The following is a 20,129-nucleotide window of genomic DNA, read 5'->3' on the forward strand; positions in this document are numbered from 1 at the left end:
CAAATTATTGTGAGGACACAATCTCCACTTTTATTACTGTAAGTAGAAGTAGGACAGAAATCATTAAGGGGACAATATTTTGGTTTGTTGAGTATGGAATGCAGGAGGAGTTCACTGAATAATTGAGAAAAGCACCTCATTCAAGTCAGATGACCTAAGATGTTAAAGCTGTCTTTGAATTCTCATTGTACTTTTATAAGTTTAAAAATGGGGCAACATATTGGAAACTTGGGAATTCACCATGAGTATAAAAAGGCAGAGTTCTGAGAGGAGTTGTGGATGGAAGATCCTGCACTGCAGACATTTATCAATGTCAGAGACTCCATGTCTGCTGCTGAAAGGAAGCAGACCAGGGTTATAGCACAAGCTCCTACACACACCTGAGTTAGAGTTAGTACCACCACTCTCACTAGACTGGTATACATAGCTTGGTGGGTTGGTAGTGTCACAGCTGGGACAGGATGCAGGAAACTCAAAACACTGACAGACAAAGGAACAGGGGACAGAAGGAAGAAAAGCAGGAGAACTTCAGAGTCTGAACCTAGCAAGGGAGGCTGTATATCCCTGTAAATAGTTCTGGTTACTTCATATCAGACCTCATTTCAATGCCATACCACCCTTTGCTTCTGTCACACAACATCACCATTGCATGACCAGGGTCTCCCAGAGTCCTCTCAAAGCAGGCAAAAGTAAACAGAAGTCACAGAAATGTCACAGGGACAGTGGTGGCTCTCAGCAATGTGCTAAGGACACTAGCTTTGGTGCAGAGATAGCAGGAAGAACCTTCGTACTTTAGCTCACCTGAGTGGACAGTTCATGCAGCCTGACTGTTTATTGCTGATTGAGCCTGCTCCCTCACTCTCCCTCAGAGAGAAGAGTGACAAGAGAAACAAACCCCTAATTGCAAGAGTGATGCTCAAATAAAAGATTGTAAGCAAAAGACTTCTGGGTCACATTCTCCTCCATGATGTTGACTTTGCCTGACCTGGGATGCATTTTAGAGCTTTGATCCTGGCTTTTCAGATCTGCCCCTGTTTTCTTTAAGATCTTAGTGGGCACTTCCTGTTTTGGGTTGAAAATGTATTTAGGAGGCTCCACAGGGAGTATGCTAGCAATCAATCAATCTAACGTTAGAAAACATCCTGAGTCCAGACCAGGCTAAGACCCATGGAAGAGAGTGGGCAGGCAATTTGAAAAGGTAATATTTGAGAATGAGGCAAGCTCCACTATCAAGATTTTCATACTATCTTAAAGTCTTCATTTGATGTCAAGAAGATGAATATGTGCCCCTCCAAAAGAAACAGAAATATTTCATAAAGAATAAAGTTAAAGTATAGTAATATTCTACAAAAGACTAAAGATGAAAGAAAGCCATACAATGCAACTCTCTTAATACAAGGTACGTACTTCATTCAGGGTCATAAAAAGCCCTGAAATCTGAAGCTAAACTTACAACTATACATAGGAACCCGACTAGATGCTACAATGGAGCCCCATGCTGGATCCACTTGGTCACCATTCAGTGATGTGACAGGGACACCTAAGGACTTAAGATTGCAAACTCTACATGTATAAAGTTCTTTCCTCACACTTTGAAATTCTCTGCTATTCAACACAAATATTAATGAAGGAAAAATAATGTGGAGTCATGTGACACTCTCATTTATAGTTCATTGGGTCAAAAGATGTACAGGATACTTGTAAAGCCAACTTCTCAATGTCTGGTTGAGTCATGGTAATATGTCCTCAAAAACCAAATCTATCCCTTTCCTTTGAAGCTCCTTCTCTAAACTCTCCAAGCCCTGCTTCTCATAAATTACTCTATCCCTTGTATTTGCTATGTTTCTGCATTAGAGAAAAATATGTGTTAATGCTTTCTCAGAAAAAAAAAACCCTTAATACACCTGAATGTGCTAACATGATACAACATCATGACACGTTCTTCTGTGTGTATGTATGTATGTATGTACATACATAGTCTTTCTATCTGGAAATTAATTCCCTAGGTCCCTAGTTCACCTCATCATAAACATGTTTCAGATTGTACTTAAACATTACCACTTCCAGACACCTCAAATATTATTGAATGCCTAAGGACACCTGGCTTACCTCACCACATTTTTCTCTAACCTGTCATGTTCAATGTAAGAGAATTTCTCTGAGGAACTGAAAGCAGAAAAGAGCTTTGTTTATAGTCATAGAAAGCTAGGCAGGTACAATATTTTCATATCAAAGGAGCACAGAACTTGCAGTTGTCAAGAAAACTGATGAACTAGAAAAGGAATAGTTGCTGTGGGGACAAGAAAGAAAGGAGTAAGAAACTAACCATTTCACACAAAGGGTGGCATTTTTTTGAGAAGTGCTTGAGATACACAAAGGAATTACCCAGGCAATGTTAAAAGCAACACTGTTGGCAGACAAGTCAGTTTGAAACAAAGGCATGTAGGAATCCTGAGCATGGAGAATGACATCATCAAGTATTCGCTGATGTAGATCATGAAGGAGCAGAAAGTCTCTGAGAAATTTAATCCTTTTGGGTTTCTAGGAGCCCTGTAAAATGTTTCAGCATAGAGCTTGATGGGAGATTCTAGGTGGAATAAGAGGGATTTTACTTCAATTCTTATAAATTGCAGATATTTCAATACTGCTCTGTTATTGAATTTTTGGTGAAACAAACTGGATCTCATGTATATTTCCTGAAAGAGGTAAAAATCTCTCAAAGACTCTAGAGTGAGCTATAAACTATTGATCAATAATAACAAGTATTGCCTGTCCATGAGTTCACACTTTACTGAGAATCCAGAGGCCAAAACCAGGCTGCAAAAGCATCAGTGTATGGAGTTCAGGTGGTATTTTAGTTACTTTTTACTTGTTGCTGACACAAAATACCTAAAGCCCCAAATTGGGGAAGGAAAGGTTCATTTCTTACAGTTTCTGGAGGTTTCAGTCCATACTCAGTTGACTCCAAGGCAGGGTGGCATGGTTGGGCCGCAGTTCATGGCGGCTGCAAACAGCAAGGAGGATACAGGCGAAAGAGAGTTAGACACACCTTCTTTCTGCCATTACATTACATCCTGGCTCCACCCCTATGTGGGTGTAGCACTGACACCATCAACCCAAGCACTACACAGTGAACCAGATCACAGATGCACGGTACAAATGAATGAGGCCTGGGGGCCACTGACATAAACATGACAGGTGGTATTAGGCCATTTCATGGAGGCTCTCAGGATACCTAATATTTTTCCTCCATGAAAACCACAGTATAATGATTTATTATTGATGCAGAATCTAAACAATCTTTAAAATCAACTTCCATTTGCTTTTCATAGGCTTTACACTATGTGAAAAGTAAGTGATAACATTAGGCTGGATATAAAACTTGGTCATGTATAGGGAGAGACACAACTTATCTTTTCCCTCCAAAGTAGGAATTTGGTTCTTTTGACACTTAAAATCCAAAGAAAGACCTAAAATCATCTCTTACATAACAGTAATTACACAGTCAATCACTCACAACAGTAGAAAAGGCTCATTAATAGGAAATGATCAGACACAAGACACTTAACACAATCCTCACATTCTCCTGGGAAGCACCTCTGACTAGGAAGAACTATGAGAGCTTTTTTGTTTTAGCCTACGGCTGTTGTGTCCTCATCTATGAGCATCAGCATGAGTCAGGAGACAGCTTTGTGCTTTTGGACAGCAATGTATATGCTATGCATCACTTTTAACACTGTAAAATATTCAGGACATGAACACATCAAGCAGGGTTGTATACAGGCCAAGTAGAATGTATCATATCACTGCTCTACCAAAAGAAACCATTTCTCTCCCCAGAACTTTGCACTCCTATTAACTTTAAGGCAACACTGAAGCATTTATTCTGCAATATTTACTGTGATACTATCGCAGAAAGCTTTCATAGGTTACAGAAACAGGCCTCTTACTTTTACTATTTCAGTGCAAAGACAGAATATAGACAAAGGCACATCAAAATAGCAGCCATAATGAAGGTGTGAGTAGATTTTAAACATAATAAATCAAATGATAAAAGATTTTTCACCAGGAAATAACTGGATGTAGAGAGAAAGACCAAACCACAACAAGTGATTCAAGTGATGAGATCCCAGACTGAAAAAGGGCAAAAAGAGGCAAAAAGCGAGTAGAATTACAGGGAAATGCTGCAGTAAAAGGAATATTGAGAGACACATTAAAGCATATTACTGAATTCAATGCACAATAGACTTCCTGAAATATTATTCTGCAAAATATTTTATCCTACCAAAGGCTTAATAAAGATGCAACGAAGAACAAAATTGATAGTGTAGTCTGTTCATATTCCATGAGAGTACACTTCAGAGTGTTTAAAGCTCTTTGCAGTTACTCATTAAAGAAGACCTTTTGATAATAAGTAAAGCACTGTTACCTGGTGTATCCTGGCTCTTTCACTGAACCATTCCTAGGAGCAATTCTCAGTAGTGACATAGTCTCACCCCATCATTTTAAGGTTGAACTGCATCTTTTCCCAATTTTTTTTTTTGAACACAGATGTGTGTTGTTTGCTGAACATTAAACATTTCTCAAATGGGAAATTGTGGGCTTAAAATTAATCCTCACCCCACTCAGAATTACCACATTTATGTCAAATTCAATGCCATCTACAATTAAACTCCCCCAAGTGTAGTCTGCAGTTGAAATCATGTGCTGTTGTGTTTGTCATGTATCATCATCTGAAAGAATCAAGAAATAGCACAATGACTCACCCTATTAACCAAAATGAAAATGCAGTCCTAAACCAAAACATAAGAGGGTTGACACTGTTAGTATTCATAAAATTGCAACTGTCTTTGGTCACTGTTCCAGAATCTGCAAGAAACAGCCATGTTTCAAAAATAAATTACATGACATACAATTAATCTCATGTGTATATAAACATATCTAGAGCAGAAAGATTCCAAGGACTACTTTCAGAATGGCCTTATCATATAAGCAGTAGAGTTAAATTATAGCTTTCTTGATATGAAAATTAAGTTGATTATTAATTTAATTTAAACATCTACATCATGTTGGATTTGGTGATCCACACCTGTATTAACACTATTGTGGGTAGCTTAGACAAGAAGATTCCCAAGATCTGTAGCAGTCTGAGTATCAGAGTGAAACCAAGTCTCAGCACATAAAAAATTCATACCCATTTGTAAAGGCCTCATATACCTCAGAAAGAATGTCCTTGTTTCAGTAAAAAGTAGAACACAGACACAATCATATACACATGGGATCTTTTCTGCATTTTTATCTATTTAATCCTATGTTCCAAGGTGATAACATTGGAAGTGATGGAGGCATTATGGACTAATTAGATCATGATGTTAGAACCCTCCATAATGATATGATTGCAATTATAAGTAATGAAAACTCTTTCTGAGAGGACATAATGAGAATGCATCAAGTCTAAGTCATGTCTTACTACACAATGAAGCTGTGTTTGGTCCTTGAATTACAAGCATTCACAACTCTGAAAATTCATTGTTTGTAATAAGCAACAAAACATTGATATTCTATTAAGGGCAACAGAAATACACCAAAAGAGTGGATGTAATTATGTTCTTAGTCAGTGATACACTGGTGCACATGGTATGACCAGATAGTCAAAAACAATATGTCCACTTCCTCTTTCAACTTGAGTACTATAAATAGCCAGGTGATGATGTTTCCCAACTTTCTCTCCTTTACTAAATCACATAATTACTGGCAGGGATAATCAATTAAAGTTCAATGGATTGCCGCTTTACTCAATCAGTGTCACAATATTTAGATGAAGGCTCTCACAAAAATAAATCTGTAAAGGCAATTTCAAACTAAAGTACCAAGACAAACACAGGTATCTCTATATAATATTGTGAAAAGTTCTGTAAGAAAATCTTCAGTAAATGGAAAAGAGCTTTCAATACTTCCCTAAATGAAAGAATTAAACCTCAAAATTGTAGAACATTTTCTATACTGACTGTCATGAATGGAAAGCCCTGATGACATAATGTCAATTATTTCCCAAATTATATCCTGTAAGTAGTTCTTTGACATTTCTAATTAATGAAGTATAAATTTTATTAATATACCCTAATATTTGTCAGAAACTAAAGTAGGGCAGAACTATAATCTCTGCAGGAAGATGGTGAATTAGACAAATCATGTGTCCATGGTCATTTTAACTTTAACTTGATAAATTTTATTTCACTTGATTCAAACATAATGGTATGTAAAACTGCATATATTTCAAAAGTAAAATTAAATCTTTCAATAATGACTACCATAATGTTTCTCAGTCTCTTCATAGTAGCTGTCTTTATCTTTACCTATGTTGAAATTGAACATAAGAGTCTAGACTAATCACTCTGAACAGTGAATATCTGATAGTATTACTAGATTTTATATCATAATGCTGCAGAATTAGCATTGGGTTTCTTAGCGTCTCTTCTTCTTCAGAATATCTGTTCAGTACATCATATACTATATAATCTGTTCCCCTAAAAAGTTTAGAAATTCTTACCATGTGTGAATCTCTACATGTATATCTATCCTTTCTGTATTACAGGGAAAACCAGATCAAAACAGAACAACAAAATAAAATCCTAGAAAAACATGAAATGAAAAAGACAGAGGACCACAATATTAGGTGATCTACAGTACTTACTATGCTTTCTCTTGTTATTTTCAATAGAATTGTCCACATCATCATGCACAATATAATTGAACATAACATTACATAGCTCTTTTAATAAAAACACAACTTTGAAGACATTGTAAGACTTGCAAGCAGTTAATAATCAAAACCAGAATGGGTATCTTTTACATCTTGTCATCTTCAGAGTAGTTGCCTCTACTCTTAAGACTTGATACTACCAAGCATACCAAATTCGAATAAAATCAGTCAAGGCTAAATAGCAGTCTTACAAATCAGCTTCAAATAAGATCAGTCATAGTAAGACAATGTAATATAGGGTTTCAGTGTTAAGTTAATAGGAAATTAAGGATAGTTACCATGGTATTACCTGCTATTTTTGGGTTAGCTGTCTGTGCCCTCAACTCTGAGTAGACAGGCCGGAACAAAATATAATCAAATTAAACAGAGCGATAAGACTACCGTGACTCTTAATTTCATTTTATTCTCTTCAAAAAAAGGTAATAAGAACTGTGGGAGTAATAAAACCCAAGATGTGTGGAATTGTTAATGTAAAAAAAGAGAGGAAAAGAAAGTGCTCTAAAGGATATAACTGCATGCATATTTAAGTGTGTAAGATAGAAAACCATATTACAAGTTTTTGTTGGGTCATTGAACAGAACTGTTTGCAATCTCACTGTATGAGTGTTCACTTTGTATGATTTAATTTTGTAATTTGAACAACTATTTCTAAGATGACAATATGTAATCTATTAACTAGTCTTTTCTTACTGTTTATTTTTTTGAAATTCTGTATTACTTGTACCTCTTTACTGTTTTGTTCTGTTTTGTTTCTCTTTAAATTAAAAAAAAAAATTTAAAAAAGACTACTGTGACTTTTAAATCTTGATATACCATTAGCAGTATTCTCTGCCTTCCTTTTTTAGGCAATTCCTCCCTTTTCCCTTTCTCAGGGTGCTCTGTATATTTTGGGTCTCACTAGCTCTTTTAGTTTTTAGATTAGGGGGCCAACCTGTTATCTATCTGAGTGTTGCTAAATCTTTTTACCCCTGAGCTTGTTCTTGAGCTGTATTCCTTTACTTACTAAAGCCACAAAGTTTTCCTTCCTTCTAGCTTTGTGGTTCTGCACTGCACAAAAGTGTCATAACTTTCTAACGTATCTGCGGCTGCTGGACGAGTTGTCCCTATTTCTGTCTCTTCCCTGGTCTGGATCCCTGTCTCTTAAAGCTTTGTTTTCTCATCTTTGACTTTCAGTTTATTAAACTCTTTCAGGTTGAGTGTATTTCCTCTTCAGAGCATCTTTATGGATTCTGCCTCCTAATCTATTCTTCCTGTGTTTCTTTTTTGTTAGTGTATCAGGGCTATCTATATTAAAGATTATAGCTTATCACCTCTGCCTCATCTCTGCTATATTTCTCTTTATGATCTTTAGTTACTTCAAGTTTCTATGAATGGCAGGCACAGTGTCCATTTTTGAGACTACACTATTCCAATCTATAACAAATGATCCTATTCTTGTGCATGGAGACACTGTGATGGAATCAAAGATACTCTAAATGCTGCATTCTGTACATTTTGACACAATGAGATTTGTTGTCTCAAAGAACAGCACATAGAATTTCTTAAGGACAGTAACATCTTGATGTTTTAGAAGAAGGTCCCTGGAATACACTCTAGAATGATACATTCCATTCTTCTTTCTTCTCTTTTGTCTCTCTGTCTCTCTCTTTAAGGGGTTAAATGAGAGTGACAAGAGTTCTTTATGCTGTGCATATGTAATATGTCTTCCTTTTTGCAGGATGACCTCTGAAACTGATCTATATTAAAATTTTCTTCCTTTTACATTCTGTCAGCTATTTCTGGTGTAATTAAAATCTCACTAACAGAGCCATAACAGTGGATTTATGTTGTTTCCACAACATGCCTAAGGAACGTATTTTTTTCAATGCAAATGGGAATACAGATATCTCTTCTAGATTATGATTTTACTCCAATACAGTTACAAATAATTTCAAATATTTTTTTCTCAAAAAATTGAGGTAATGAGGTTCAATTCAGTTTACTACAATGCTTGGCAAGTATTCTCATTATTTCATCTGTTCTAGCACAACTTTTTGTGTGTAATCCTATTAATATTGAAAGGATGACACTCTTTGTAACTTGTGGCACTTGTGGAAGCAAAAACTGATGTATTATTACATTTGTTTTCCTAAACACAAGTGTTCAGATTCAGGAAATGATAAAGAAAAGAGATTCCCTTTGGCTCAGTTAATTCTGGGAGCCAATTTCACTGGGGCTCTCCTTAGTTTTTTCACACTGGCATTTCCCCCTCATGCTTTAAAAGATAATATTCACAGTGCTGACTCAATGCATTGACACTGACCAACATTTGAATTTTATATCTATTCATGCCTTCCCAACTTTCAGGTAAAAATTGGCTTCTGCAGAAAACTATGCTTCTCTCCACTCATTTTACATATCACGACAGATTATTTGTTCATTTTTCTCTTTCACTATAATTTTTAAAAAAGACAAAATAAGTTAACATCCCATCTTACAACTGATACTTCTTCTTTTTTTAACTTTTTTTTATTATTATTTAAAGAGAAAAAAAAGAAAGGAAATAAAATAAAAAACAAAGCAGTAAAAGGGTATAAATAATACATAATTCCAAAGGGAAAAAATACAGTAAGATATCACTAGTTAATAGGTTACATATTGTCATCTTTGAAATAGCTGTCCAAATTATAAAATAAAAGTTTTCTATTTTCCTCAGGATGAATTGATTCATGCATTTGTAGCTATTATTAATACCACACTTGTCACTAGGCATAAGGCAAATATTTTTTATATGAAAACAAAATGCCACTAAGCAGACTATTGTCAGAAAACTACACAATAAGAACTGCTGGTGAAGTTGTGAAGAAAACTCCCAAGTGGTAACTGAGAGTGTCAGGTGGGCTGTCAGGTTGGAACACACACTGACAGTTCCTAAACTTATGAAAGCCATGGGCACTCTCCCGTTTTCTTCATGCTTCTAAATTAAATGCTTGGCACTAGGTACATAATGAAGGAGCTTTATTTTGGCTTACTGCTTTGCAAAATTTACATCTCACAATGTTCTTCTAAGAGAGGGAACTGAAGTCATACAGCATCACATGGAGTGTCTTAAGAGTGCAGGTGTGAGGGGCTGGGGATTTAGCTCAGAGGCATAAGTGCCTGCCTTGCAAGCAGGAAGTCGTGAGTTCGATCCCCAGCACAGATAAAAAGGGGGGAAAAAAAAAGAGTGCAGGTGTGTCTCTGCCTCTCTGCCACTGTCTCTCTCTTCTCTTTTCTAGTATTGAATAATGGCACCAGAAAAACTCTTTACTTTCATTGGGGCCTCTCTTGTAAACATCATAAAACAGACAGACCCAGTGACCATGCTGAATTATGTTCTTAAAAAAATGACTTACAGAAAATGAAGATCCTACTGTACACAGTTCACAGGTCTTGGGAAAATAGAATTAAGAAGTGAGAAGTTATTTAGAAGGAAAAGAAAGTATTATTCTAAATAGACTACGTTGTACAGTATGTATATTTTTAGATGAATAAAATAAGGGAGTAAATTTTAGCAAAACTGAAAAAGTCAACTCCTAATTGATGATAAATACTCCAATAATTTGGAGAGATAGTCTGAGTTCAATTGATAAGGTGAGGGACTGCTTTGAGAATGAGGAAAACGAAAACTAACCCTTTATTACACATTAAAGCTAAGTCAAGCTACATTATTCCCAAGCAGCATGGAAACTGTAAATACCTCTCAAGCAGTTTTACCCAAAGGTTAGCACACACAAAATGTACAGAGAAATCTAAATATTTATTAAACAGTAATTTGTGGAGGAAATGGAAAAATGATTGCCTAACACTGGAGGCATAAAATAGAGCAAAAACTATACAGAAGCAATTAAATTTCATAATGAAACAATGAAATTTGTCAAACTAAAAAGGTCCAGTGTTGATGGTGATAAGAGATAGAAACTAGAGGCCAGAACAGAAACTAGCTGTGGAACTGTGGTTACTGCATTTGAAGACTTTAAATAATATACTCTCTATTTACCATCAAGCAGGCTCCTGAGCATTCATGGCGTGTTCTCAAATCTTGCTTCCAGGGAAGCAGGGAGGATCCTGTTCTTTGTGGCACCTATAACAGTGACAGCACTAGAGAAGCCTGCTCTCCCATAACTGTGCAAAGGCCAGTAAAATAATATGGAGACAAACAGTGGAGTCAGGAATCACACCTACATGCAGCAGTGCAAAGAAATCTAGAAAATAATATTGAAAGAATTAAAATGCAGAATGAACAAGCTAAAACGTTCCCATTTTAGCACAAAAATATACATACATGGGGTTGGAGTGTAGAGCAGTGTAGAGCACATATAGAGTGTGCTTATTCATATCTAGGGTCTACAGCCAGCATATAAAATGTACATAAGCCATGGGGTATAATCTAATCATGATGATAAGTGGTACAATATGGAAATAAAATACACCTGCAACAGGATTCTCAAGCACAGCACTAGTGATATTTAGGCCCAAGATTTCCTTCTAAAAAAGTCTGCCCCATTTTTTTCTATGACATTATTCAACATCCTTGATCTCCACTCTCAAGATATTTCTAAATCTTTCTCATGATCTATATTATGATTAAAAGTAAAAAAGTTGAGACACATTCCAGGGTTTTTCATGTGCAGAATTACTATTGCTGGAAAGGACTCACAGAAGATGCAGTGGACACAGATCTCAAATGACAAGGTACAAAAATAGGCAAAGACCCCCAAGAGCTTCCAAATTGCTACCGCTGCACTTCAAGTTCAGAAAGTCTTTCCAAAGTACTCTGCTATTATCCTTGCGACCCTTTCCTTGTCCTTAAAATCTGTGATACATTTCAGATGTCAGTGTGAAAAGCTAGAACAGCCTCCACAGTTTCATGCTTCAAGATGACACCCACAGGAAGCTACCAACAGACTAAACTGTGCCTTGAACTGAAGCTGGTGCTGAATCTCAGCTATGGCATAGGCCATTCTCATGGCAATCTGCAGTACAGCCACACAGAATTCACAGGCCAAGAGAACTCAAATTCCCCAAGAGAGGAATTTCAGGGATTGCAGGCTCTTTTGATTTATGGGACATGTAACAATGGTTCATGGTATTCTCTTTTCCCACAGAGATATGTATCACTGTCAAGGGGAAAGAGCCTTGGAATTCATAGTACTGGACAGACATGCATCCAGCCCATTAATGTTACAGATTAAATGAAAGTGGGCTTCTATGAGAAGGCAAACTGGCATAGCAAGGCAGTTTACTCAAGACAAAACAGTTAGAAAGTTTCCCAAAACCAGCATGAATTAGAACTACAAATGGAAGTGCTTCATCTTCAGCCAGACACATGGTTGGTGGTTTGTGTTCAAAATGCTCATGCTCAGTCTGATCATTGAAAATCTCTACCCTATCCCCTTGTTAGGGTCATGCAAACCAGACACTGTGAACAAAGTAGGGACATTTCATAAGGATCATCATCATCCAAACTAGTCAAAGCAAAAGAAGAAACACAAAATTCATAGTGTTCCTTTTCCAAATACTATTCATGTAATTCTCCTGATTCAGTTGTTTTGGAAAACCTGACTAATACAGCACTCAAAAGAAGAAACATAAGTTAAGTAACATGTTCTATAGAGAACTTTAAGACAATTTCAAGGTATTCTAGTGACATTGCTGAAGTTAGCAAAAATATACTCAACTTAAAGGAAGTTCAAAAAGAAATGTGTTGAAAGTGCACAGAATATACCTACTCAAGTCAACATTACTTGTACACCTTGGAACTTTTAAACCTGCTCAACAATTTGCTTAATTTGTGTTTGGGGAAATATATATATATATAACATTTTCCAAATTTCATAATGAATTACTAATATCTCTTGAACTTTACTGAAAGTAGTCCACTGTAATCACTAATTGCTCAGCACCAATGTCCTGCTGCTGACAGAGCAGTGATTCATGATTGCTGTCCTCCATCATGCACAAGTACTGTACCACATATCACTAGTGCACAAAATGAATAGAAAAATATAAAATAAAAAGTAAAAAAAATAAATAGAAAAGATTTCCACTACAATGTTTTACTGTATTTTTGAGAAGATTTTTTTACAGGGCCCAGGGAATGTTAAAATTACTGTTCACTAGAGATAAATCCTAGAATTTAGATTTTATATTGAAAGAGTCCCAATTCTTTAGGCCATTGTTATAAGACTTCTGGTTTCAGTTCCTCAAGCAACTGAGAATAAAGACTTGAAGTATTATACCTCACCAATATTTACTTTACCCAAGCATTTAAATCTTGGTACATCACAATAGATATAAACACCCCAACCTTAAACCTGCATGGTGACACATATGTATTATCCCCACAGTCAGAGACTTAAAAACACTATTAAAAATTCACACCTCCTGGAGGGCAACTTAGTAAGTCCTGGCCTCCAAGATTTTAGAAAATTAAAAACTTAGCTCAGAGCAAAACTCCAGAGTTCAGTCCCTGTACACACACACACACAGCACGCTGAGTGTGGTGCTGTATACCTATGGTACCAGCTCTTGGGATGCTGAGGCAAGATGACTGCCATGAGTTAGAGGCCTGCCTGCATTACAAAGTGAGATCCTGTCTCAAAAATTAATAAACAAACTAAAATTATCAAGAACACCTGGAAATCTCTGATCTATTGGGGATACCCCCATCATTCTACTTCAGCTATGGTGTCCACATTAATTTTAAATCTAAAACTAAGCCAGATACTTTACTAATTTCAGATTTTGCCTTGAAAATCATTAGATGAACTTATCAGTGGTAGCAGAAGGCATAGTTACCTATTATTAAGCTCCCATCTTTTCTTTAAATCTGTGACCTTTGCCCAATTCACAGAGCAAGCAAGCACACAAGTCTTCCTTCATGCTTACCCTCAGGACAATCTGAGTTTCAGAATCTTCTATATTTTAGACACTACTATTGGCTAAACAAAAACCCTTAATTACTAACCATTAATACGCTGCACAACTACTATTTCCAGCTTCTCCCCTGCTCTAGTACTCCTTGGAAACTAACACAAGCAGCTTTTTTCTATTTAAAAATATGAACAATTAGGCCAAGAACTATAGCCCTTAATACAGAGATGATGTCCTGGCTGCTTTCCACTCCTACACATATCACAAATGTATGCCCAGGTAAATACCCCAATTCAACGTTTCTCTCAATGTATGCTTAATAGACAGCCCCGTCTGGAAGTTTTCTCTGCAAGGTACACTTTCCATTTCTTTGCTAAGGCTTTACCACCCACTATGTTTTCCTTGGCATTCTAACTCTGTGGCAATATCATTTGAACTGTCTAATTGTGAGTGGACCTATCATCTAAATAAATTTTTAAATTTTTTTTTGCATTGCTCTGCATGGAACTCAGGAGTCCCCTGGGATTTTGGCAGGTGTTCCTCCACTGGAACACATCACCACACTGTTATCAATTCTCAGCTTCTTAATACCTAACATGGTTCTAGAAATGTAGGAAGGTAGTGTAAATTTAGAGGATCACTACAAAGATTAAAAAGCAAAAATTTGAGGTGGAATTATGAGTATGAATTCCTGCAACACAGATATTTATAACTTTCAGATCTTTCAGCTGTGCTGCTGATAGAAATGAAACCAGGGACGTAGTTCATCACCACCGCATCCACCTACAGTTTGCATCTTGGATCTTCCTGAGGCCCCTGTTCTGCTCAGAATGGTGCACATGCAAATGTAGCAGTGGGTTTCTCAAGAGGGCACTCAGGCTGTCAGTGTCATAGCGGACAAAATGTCCTGAGAACTTAGTACTGGCCTTGCGCTAGCGATGTTATAGGCAGCTGAGTTAAGTAGAAATATTATATGCAGTCAGAGAGGGCTAGGCCCTCAGTGGAGCCAGTGCAAAAGACCAGACACCTTGCAACTATGGGGGTAACAATCACCCCTCTCTGTGGTCCAGGTCTCAAGACAAATGAGAAAACAAACAAAACCACAATTTCAGTGTAAACATCAGGGATTAATAGTCTCAACAGATATTCATCACCTTGAGGAAGCCAGAAGAAGCACTAATCCGTCTCCTTAGGGCAAAGAACCTGCTCCTCCATGCTAGTGTCCCTCTTGGATCCCAATTTAATCATTTACCTGAGCAAATAACTCATAATCTTGACTGACCACAATTTTGTCCTACCTCATCCCTCTGCACTGTGAGTTTCCATTTTTGCCCACTTTGGACCCCCCTCAACTTGTGGTTTTGTTCTGTAAAAATCCCTAGAAAACCAGGGACCTAGGAAACCCATGGAGGGCCCATTCTCTCTGTCTTTTTATTTCTGGATTCCATCTTTCTCGATGTCTCCCTCTCTCTTTCAGACACGGTAGATTCCTCCAGCGTGGGGCTTAGCTATGCCTAACAAGACCTTTTTCCAACTTGGAACTGGGCTCACAGAAGCAACTTGTCTCTCCAAGAGTATCACCTATGCTTCTTTGTCTCTATCGTGCTAAAATCTTACTAGGACACAGCTTTCTTTCTATCAATAAATATATAGATCTCTCTTAATCTCCAGTGACCCTAAAATTCATTCTTTGATTTTAGAGAACACAAACTCACACCGGACATTTAGTAGGTTGTGAGGGTTTTTTTTTTTTTTTTCCCCCTTTATATCAGCAAAGGTCAAAACGAACAAGGAATGGCTAAACTCACATCTGAAACTACATCAGGATCCGGAGCTACGGGGGGGGGGGGGGGAGCCTAGTCACTACAGTTAGGGTTTTTTTTTCTCCCCTTTGGTACCAGGATTCAAACTCGCGGTGTCGCACTTTTCAGACAAGCGCTGTGTCTCTGAGCTACATCCCGGCCCCTAGGCCACCATACATAGTTCAGACCAATTCTAACACGACATCTTCCAGATCCCACTCCATTTCAGAGCTCCCGTCGCACAGCGTTACCATTATGCAGCTTGAAGGTCTCCTAGAGTCTTTTCTATGCAGCCTATAGCTTGTATAAATCACAGAAAGGAGCCGATCCAGCTGGAGTGCTCTCAGTAACAAGCTCCAGGCACTTTGACGCCATGACACCGGAAGAACACGCCCTCTTGGCCTTTTCTGATTGGACAGTTTATACAGTTGGCTTCCTTTTCATTGATTGACTTCTGCAGTATTGCCCGCCCTCTGAGCCAGCGGCAAAAGAAAAACAAACAAAACCTGCAAGAGTGCAGCCCAGGTGCAAGACTGTAATGCAGAGACTTCTGGACCAGGTTCTCTTATAAAATGTTAATCTCATCTCGCCTGCATAATAGTACTTGCATTTAAAGGCTTTACCCGGAGGTCTCAGAATTAACCCAATTTTCTTATAAGACTCAGTGGACTCTAACTAAAAATGGGCCACGAATGTGTTAAAGAGGTTCCAGGGTCAGTATTCTAATAAAGACTCAATAGTCTTATGTCAGAAAACAACCTGGGTCCAGGCCAGCCCAGGAAACAATGCAATAGAGGGAGAACTGGCTATTTGAGAGATCAGTATCCAAGAATGAGGAATCTGGCTTCAGTCTGAAGATTTTCACATTATGTCTATCAATCTATTAATTTTTCAGCTATGAAAATGAATTTCTGTCCCTCAAAAGGAACACAAAGCATTATAGTTAACATTAAAATTTTCTGCAGATATTCATGGCTTTAATAAAAGCCACCTAGTGCTTAGATAGTTCAGAAGTTCAAACTTTATTGTTATTAGAATAAATACCACGGATTTCCAGAAAAAATTGCATGTTTCAGATTATATACTCTATATAGTTTTAAAATTATTAGTTGTCATTCGTTTTTACATCCATGGGACAAAAGATGCAAAACCTAAAATTTAACGAATGAGAAGTTTTATTTGTCTCCCAGTATCAGCCACATGGTCTACTAATTGCAAGGCAGAAATACAATGGCAGAGTCACATGGTGAAGAAAAATGTTCTCCAAAGGTGCCAGCTGGAAAGCCGAAAAAGATAGGTAAGCTGCCGACAGAACACGTTTCCAGAACTTGCTTCAAGTGGCTCATGTGTAACAGGACCCATCCTCCTCACAGCATTTTCATACACTGAAATCATCAATAGATTAATGATGAATACTGATTCCACACAATGCAGTCAACTTTGAAACTTACAAAACATTTCAGATAAAACCATGACACTGATGTTGGAAGGAATAACAAGACATGCAACAGCACAGAAACCTCACACAGGATCCAGGACACTCCCCTTGACTCTGCGTATGTGCTTCACAGTATGGTGAGGAGTGAATTTAGGATTAGTGTTAGGCTCAAGCATTGAGATGCCAAAGGTCAGTCTCTGGCCATGGTGGTTACCTCAACTTGACAGTATACTTATGTCCTGGAAGCAATCTCAGTCCAAAGTACAGGGCCAAAAGAAACAAATGGGTACCACTACAGTTTCACCTAGGACCAAATATTCCAACTGATGCCGATAGAACTAGTTCCTGACAAGGATGTTTCTGTTCACTTTCAACCATGAATCATGTCTTAACCACAACCCCCACTCTGATCTTGGATCATTGGGCAGTGCACAAGCATTATTTTTGGACTAATTCTCTCCCAGTGTTTTTCCCATGCAGGCACTGTCATTAGATCCCACAAACAAGTCAAGTTTAGCAGGTAGGAAGGCACTCAGCAACACACTGGGAGCTTCTGCCTTGGATGCCTGACAGAGGAGAACCCACTTCTCTGGCCAGTGTATGTGACTGGATGATTCACATAATACAAACTCTTCTTCACTGATGCCAGGCTGCTCAGTTTCGTGTACGATGACTCAATAGGCACAAGAGTAACAGTGTACTACCTGCATGTATGACATTGAAATACTACACTCTAATCAAATTCTTCTCTGTCTAGTCTCACTCCATCTTTGATCACTTCTTTCCTTGATGTGTCCATCACCAGCCTGAAGGATTACAGCCCTGAAGCAGGATTTACTTCTAGCCTTTTAAAGCTGCTTGTATCTTCTTCCTGTTCCCAGTGGGACCTTCCTATTTTTTGTTCCTAAAAATTTGATCCTGAAATTACTCCAGAATTTCTAAATTCAAAGCCACATGGAAAAAATCCCCAGACCCAATAATGTGTCTCCAGGCAAGAGTAGGACAAGATGGAATAGAAGGAAAGCACTAATTCTTTTTAAAAGAAGAGAGGCATTCTTAAATTAAAATCCATGAAATAAAATTCCAATAGCTTTGGAACTGAACAATATGTATACAAAATAAAAATTTTGAGGGTTTTTAAAGTGCTTTTTAATGTGTAACTCAACAATTTTCTATTTTAAAATGATAGTATAAGTCAAAAATAAAAACTATAATGCAGAAATTCAGAACATGATAACAAGAAATTAACAATGGCTAATATATTGTGATTTGTTGGGAAGACCCAATATTTATAAAAGGTGGCTTCCTAGCACAGATTTTCTCAAAGCCTATCTCTCCATCTAGACATTTTCAGCCAAGGAAAGAAAACCATGTGAGAAAGAGAATATAATTCTCCAATAAGTGAAAAATTCATGTATAATATGATAACAGTACCATGCAAAGAAACCAATGTGAAAGGAAATAAAATATCTTGGCTACCACAGACAGGCAAGTTCTATATCCAGAGTCATGAAGAAAGTCAGAATTCTGAAGACTAATTGTATGAGGAGGGCCAGAATGAGAGGCATAGTGTAGCTCCATCTTTGTTCTCTTATCAATGATGAGGCACAAAAACCTACCAACTCAAGAGTAATTCTTCTGTAGTATACTACCCTTTCCTCATTGGTTGAAAAATGTTCTCTTGCAATGTGTTAATTTCACCACTGTAAAGTTATCACCTTGAATCACTGCATTTAGCCTTATTGTGAAGTGCATTAGCTTCACAGATGCCTAGGACATTTAGTAAAGCCCATGTCTGAGTGGATCTGATTGAGACAGAGAGGCATGACCATAGATATTACATCCAGTCTCCAGTTCCTTTTTCTCAGTCACTTTATCCTGAAGAATTCCCATTGGAATTCTGAAAAATGGCTACTGGGAAGCCAAATTTACTGGAGACCAAAAACCAAAAGAAGTGGCCAAAACCATAGTTTCTTCATGGGGGAAAATACCTCTATATTGCTTTTTATTCTACATAGAATACAAGTTTATTGGGTGATACTAACCACATAGGACATTCTCCTTTTGTTTGTGGCTGAATCACACACTATTGTGAGAACACAAACTCTTGTAAGTAGAAGTAGGACACAAATCATTAAGGTGACAAAATTTTGGGTTGCTGACTATGGGATGTAGGAAGAGTTCACTGAATACTTTGCAAAAGCACCCCACGGAATCAGGACACCTGTGATGTTAAAACTATCTTTGAATTCTCATGGCCCTTTCATAAATTTGCCAATGTGGGGAAACACTGGAAACTTGAAAATTCAACAGGAGTATAAAAAGGCAGAGTTCTGAGATGAGTTGTGGTTGGAAGATCCTGCACTGTAGACATTTATAAATGTCAGAACTTCCAGGTCTGCTGCTGAAAGGAAGCAGAGCAGGGTTATAAACACAACACAGATACACCCAGCTTCTACAGCCACCTGAGTTGAAGTCAGTACAGCCAAACTTCCTAGACTGACATAGATGAGGCTGTGCCTGGCACCACCCAAAATTGCATGGTGCATTGATAGTGTCAAACTGGAACAGTATGCAGGAAACTGAACTAACACTGACACAGAAAAAGGAAAAGAAGACAGAAGCACCAAAGACCAGGAGAACCTCAGATTCTGAACCTAAGAAAGGAGGCTGCATATCCCTGTAGGTAGTTCCGGTCACTTCCTATCAGGCCTCATCCCAATTCAGTACCATCCACTTTTTCTGTCACACAACATAACTTCTGCATGACCAGGGTCTCCTAGAGTCCTCTCCAAGAAGCCCACACTCAGCAGAAGTCACAGAAAGCTGTCTCCAGGGATAAGGGTGACTCCCAGCAATGTGCTAAGGGTGTGCTGCCAACATAGCAGGAAAAACCTTCCTACTTTGGCACACCTGCGTGGACAATTCATGCAGCCTGACTCTTCATTCCTGATTGATGCTGTTGTACTCTACTCAAAAAACAGGGCCCCATGATGAAACATGGGGCAAAACCCCAAGATGACAAATGGGGCAAGATGTCTTTTTTAAAAGAAGCGCTTTTATTTTAGCTGGCCCAGTGACACAGTGCAGATGGAATTTGCAAAGCTGTGCAACTGAGTTAGAGTTTTGACTGATTTTTATAGTTCATTTATGATTAGCTCATTGATCATTAAGTACATAGTGATGAGAAACAGAAATAAGGTGGGCCTTTGTTCCCCTTTGCTTGAGGTAA

The 20,129-nt window shown here is 37.7% G+C and overlaps 1 protein-coding gene across 1 annotated transcript in view; it reads right to left on the reverse strand.

Moving 5' to 3' along the window:
• Nucleotides 1-15,849, reverse strand: part of LOC100713932 (zinc finger protein 124-like) — a 105,886-nt gene extending 90,037 nt beyond the window's left edge. Inside the window, exon 1 of the mRNA XM_013152689.3 lies at nucleotides 15,711-15,849. Coding sequence (XP_013008143.1) covers nucleotides 15,711-15,713 — 3 coding nt within the window. The 5' untranslated portion in view covers nucleotides 15,714-15,849. The remainder of the gene's footprint in view (nucleotides 1-15,710) is intronic.
• Between the last annotated feature and the right edge of the window lie 4,280 nt (nucleotides 15,850-20,129).

This window comes from Cavia porcellus, unplaced genomic scaffold (assembly GCF_034190915.1).
Source record: "Cavia porcellus strain 051 isolate PalLab524CR breed Dunkin Hartley unplaced genomic scaffold, mCavPor4.1 scaffold_23, whole genome shotgun sequence".
NCBI lineage: Eukaryota > Metazoa > Chordata > Mammalia > Rodentia > Caviidae > Cavia > Cavia porcellus.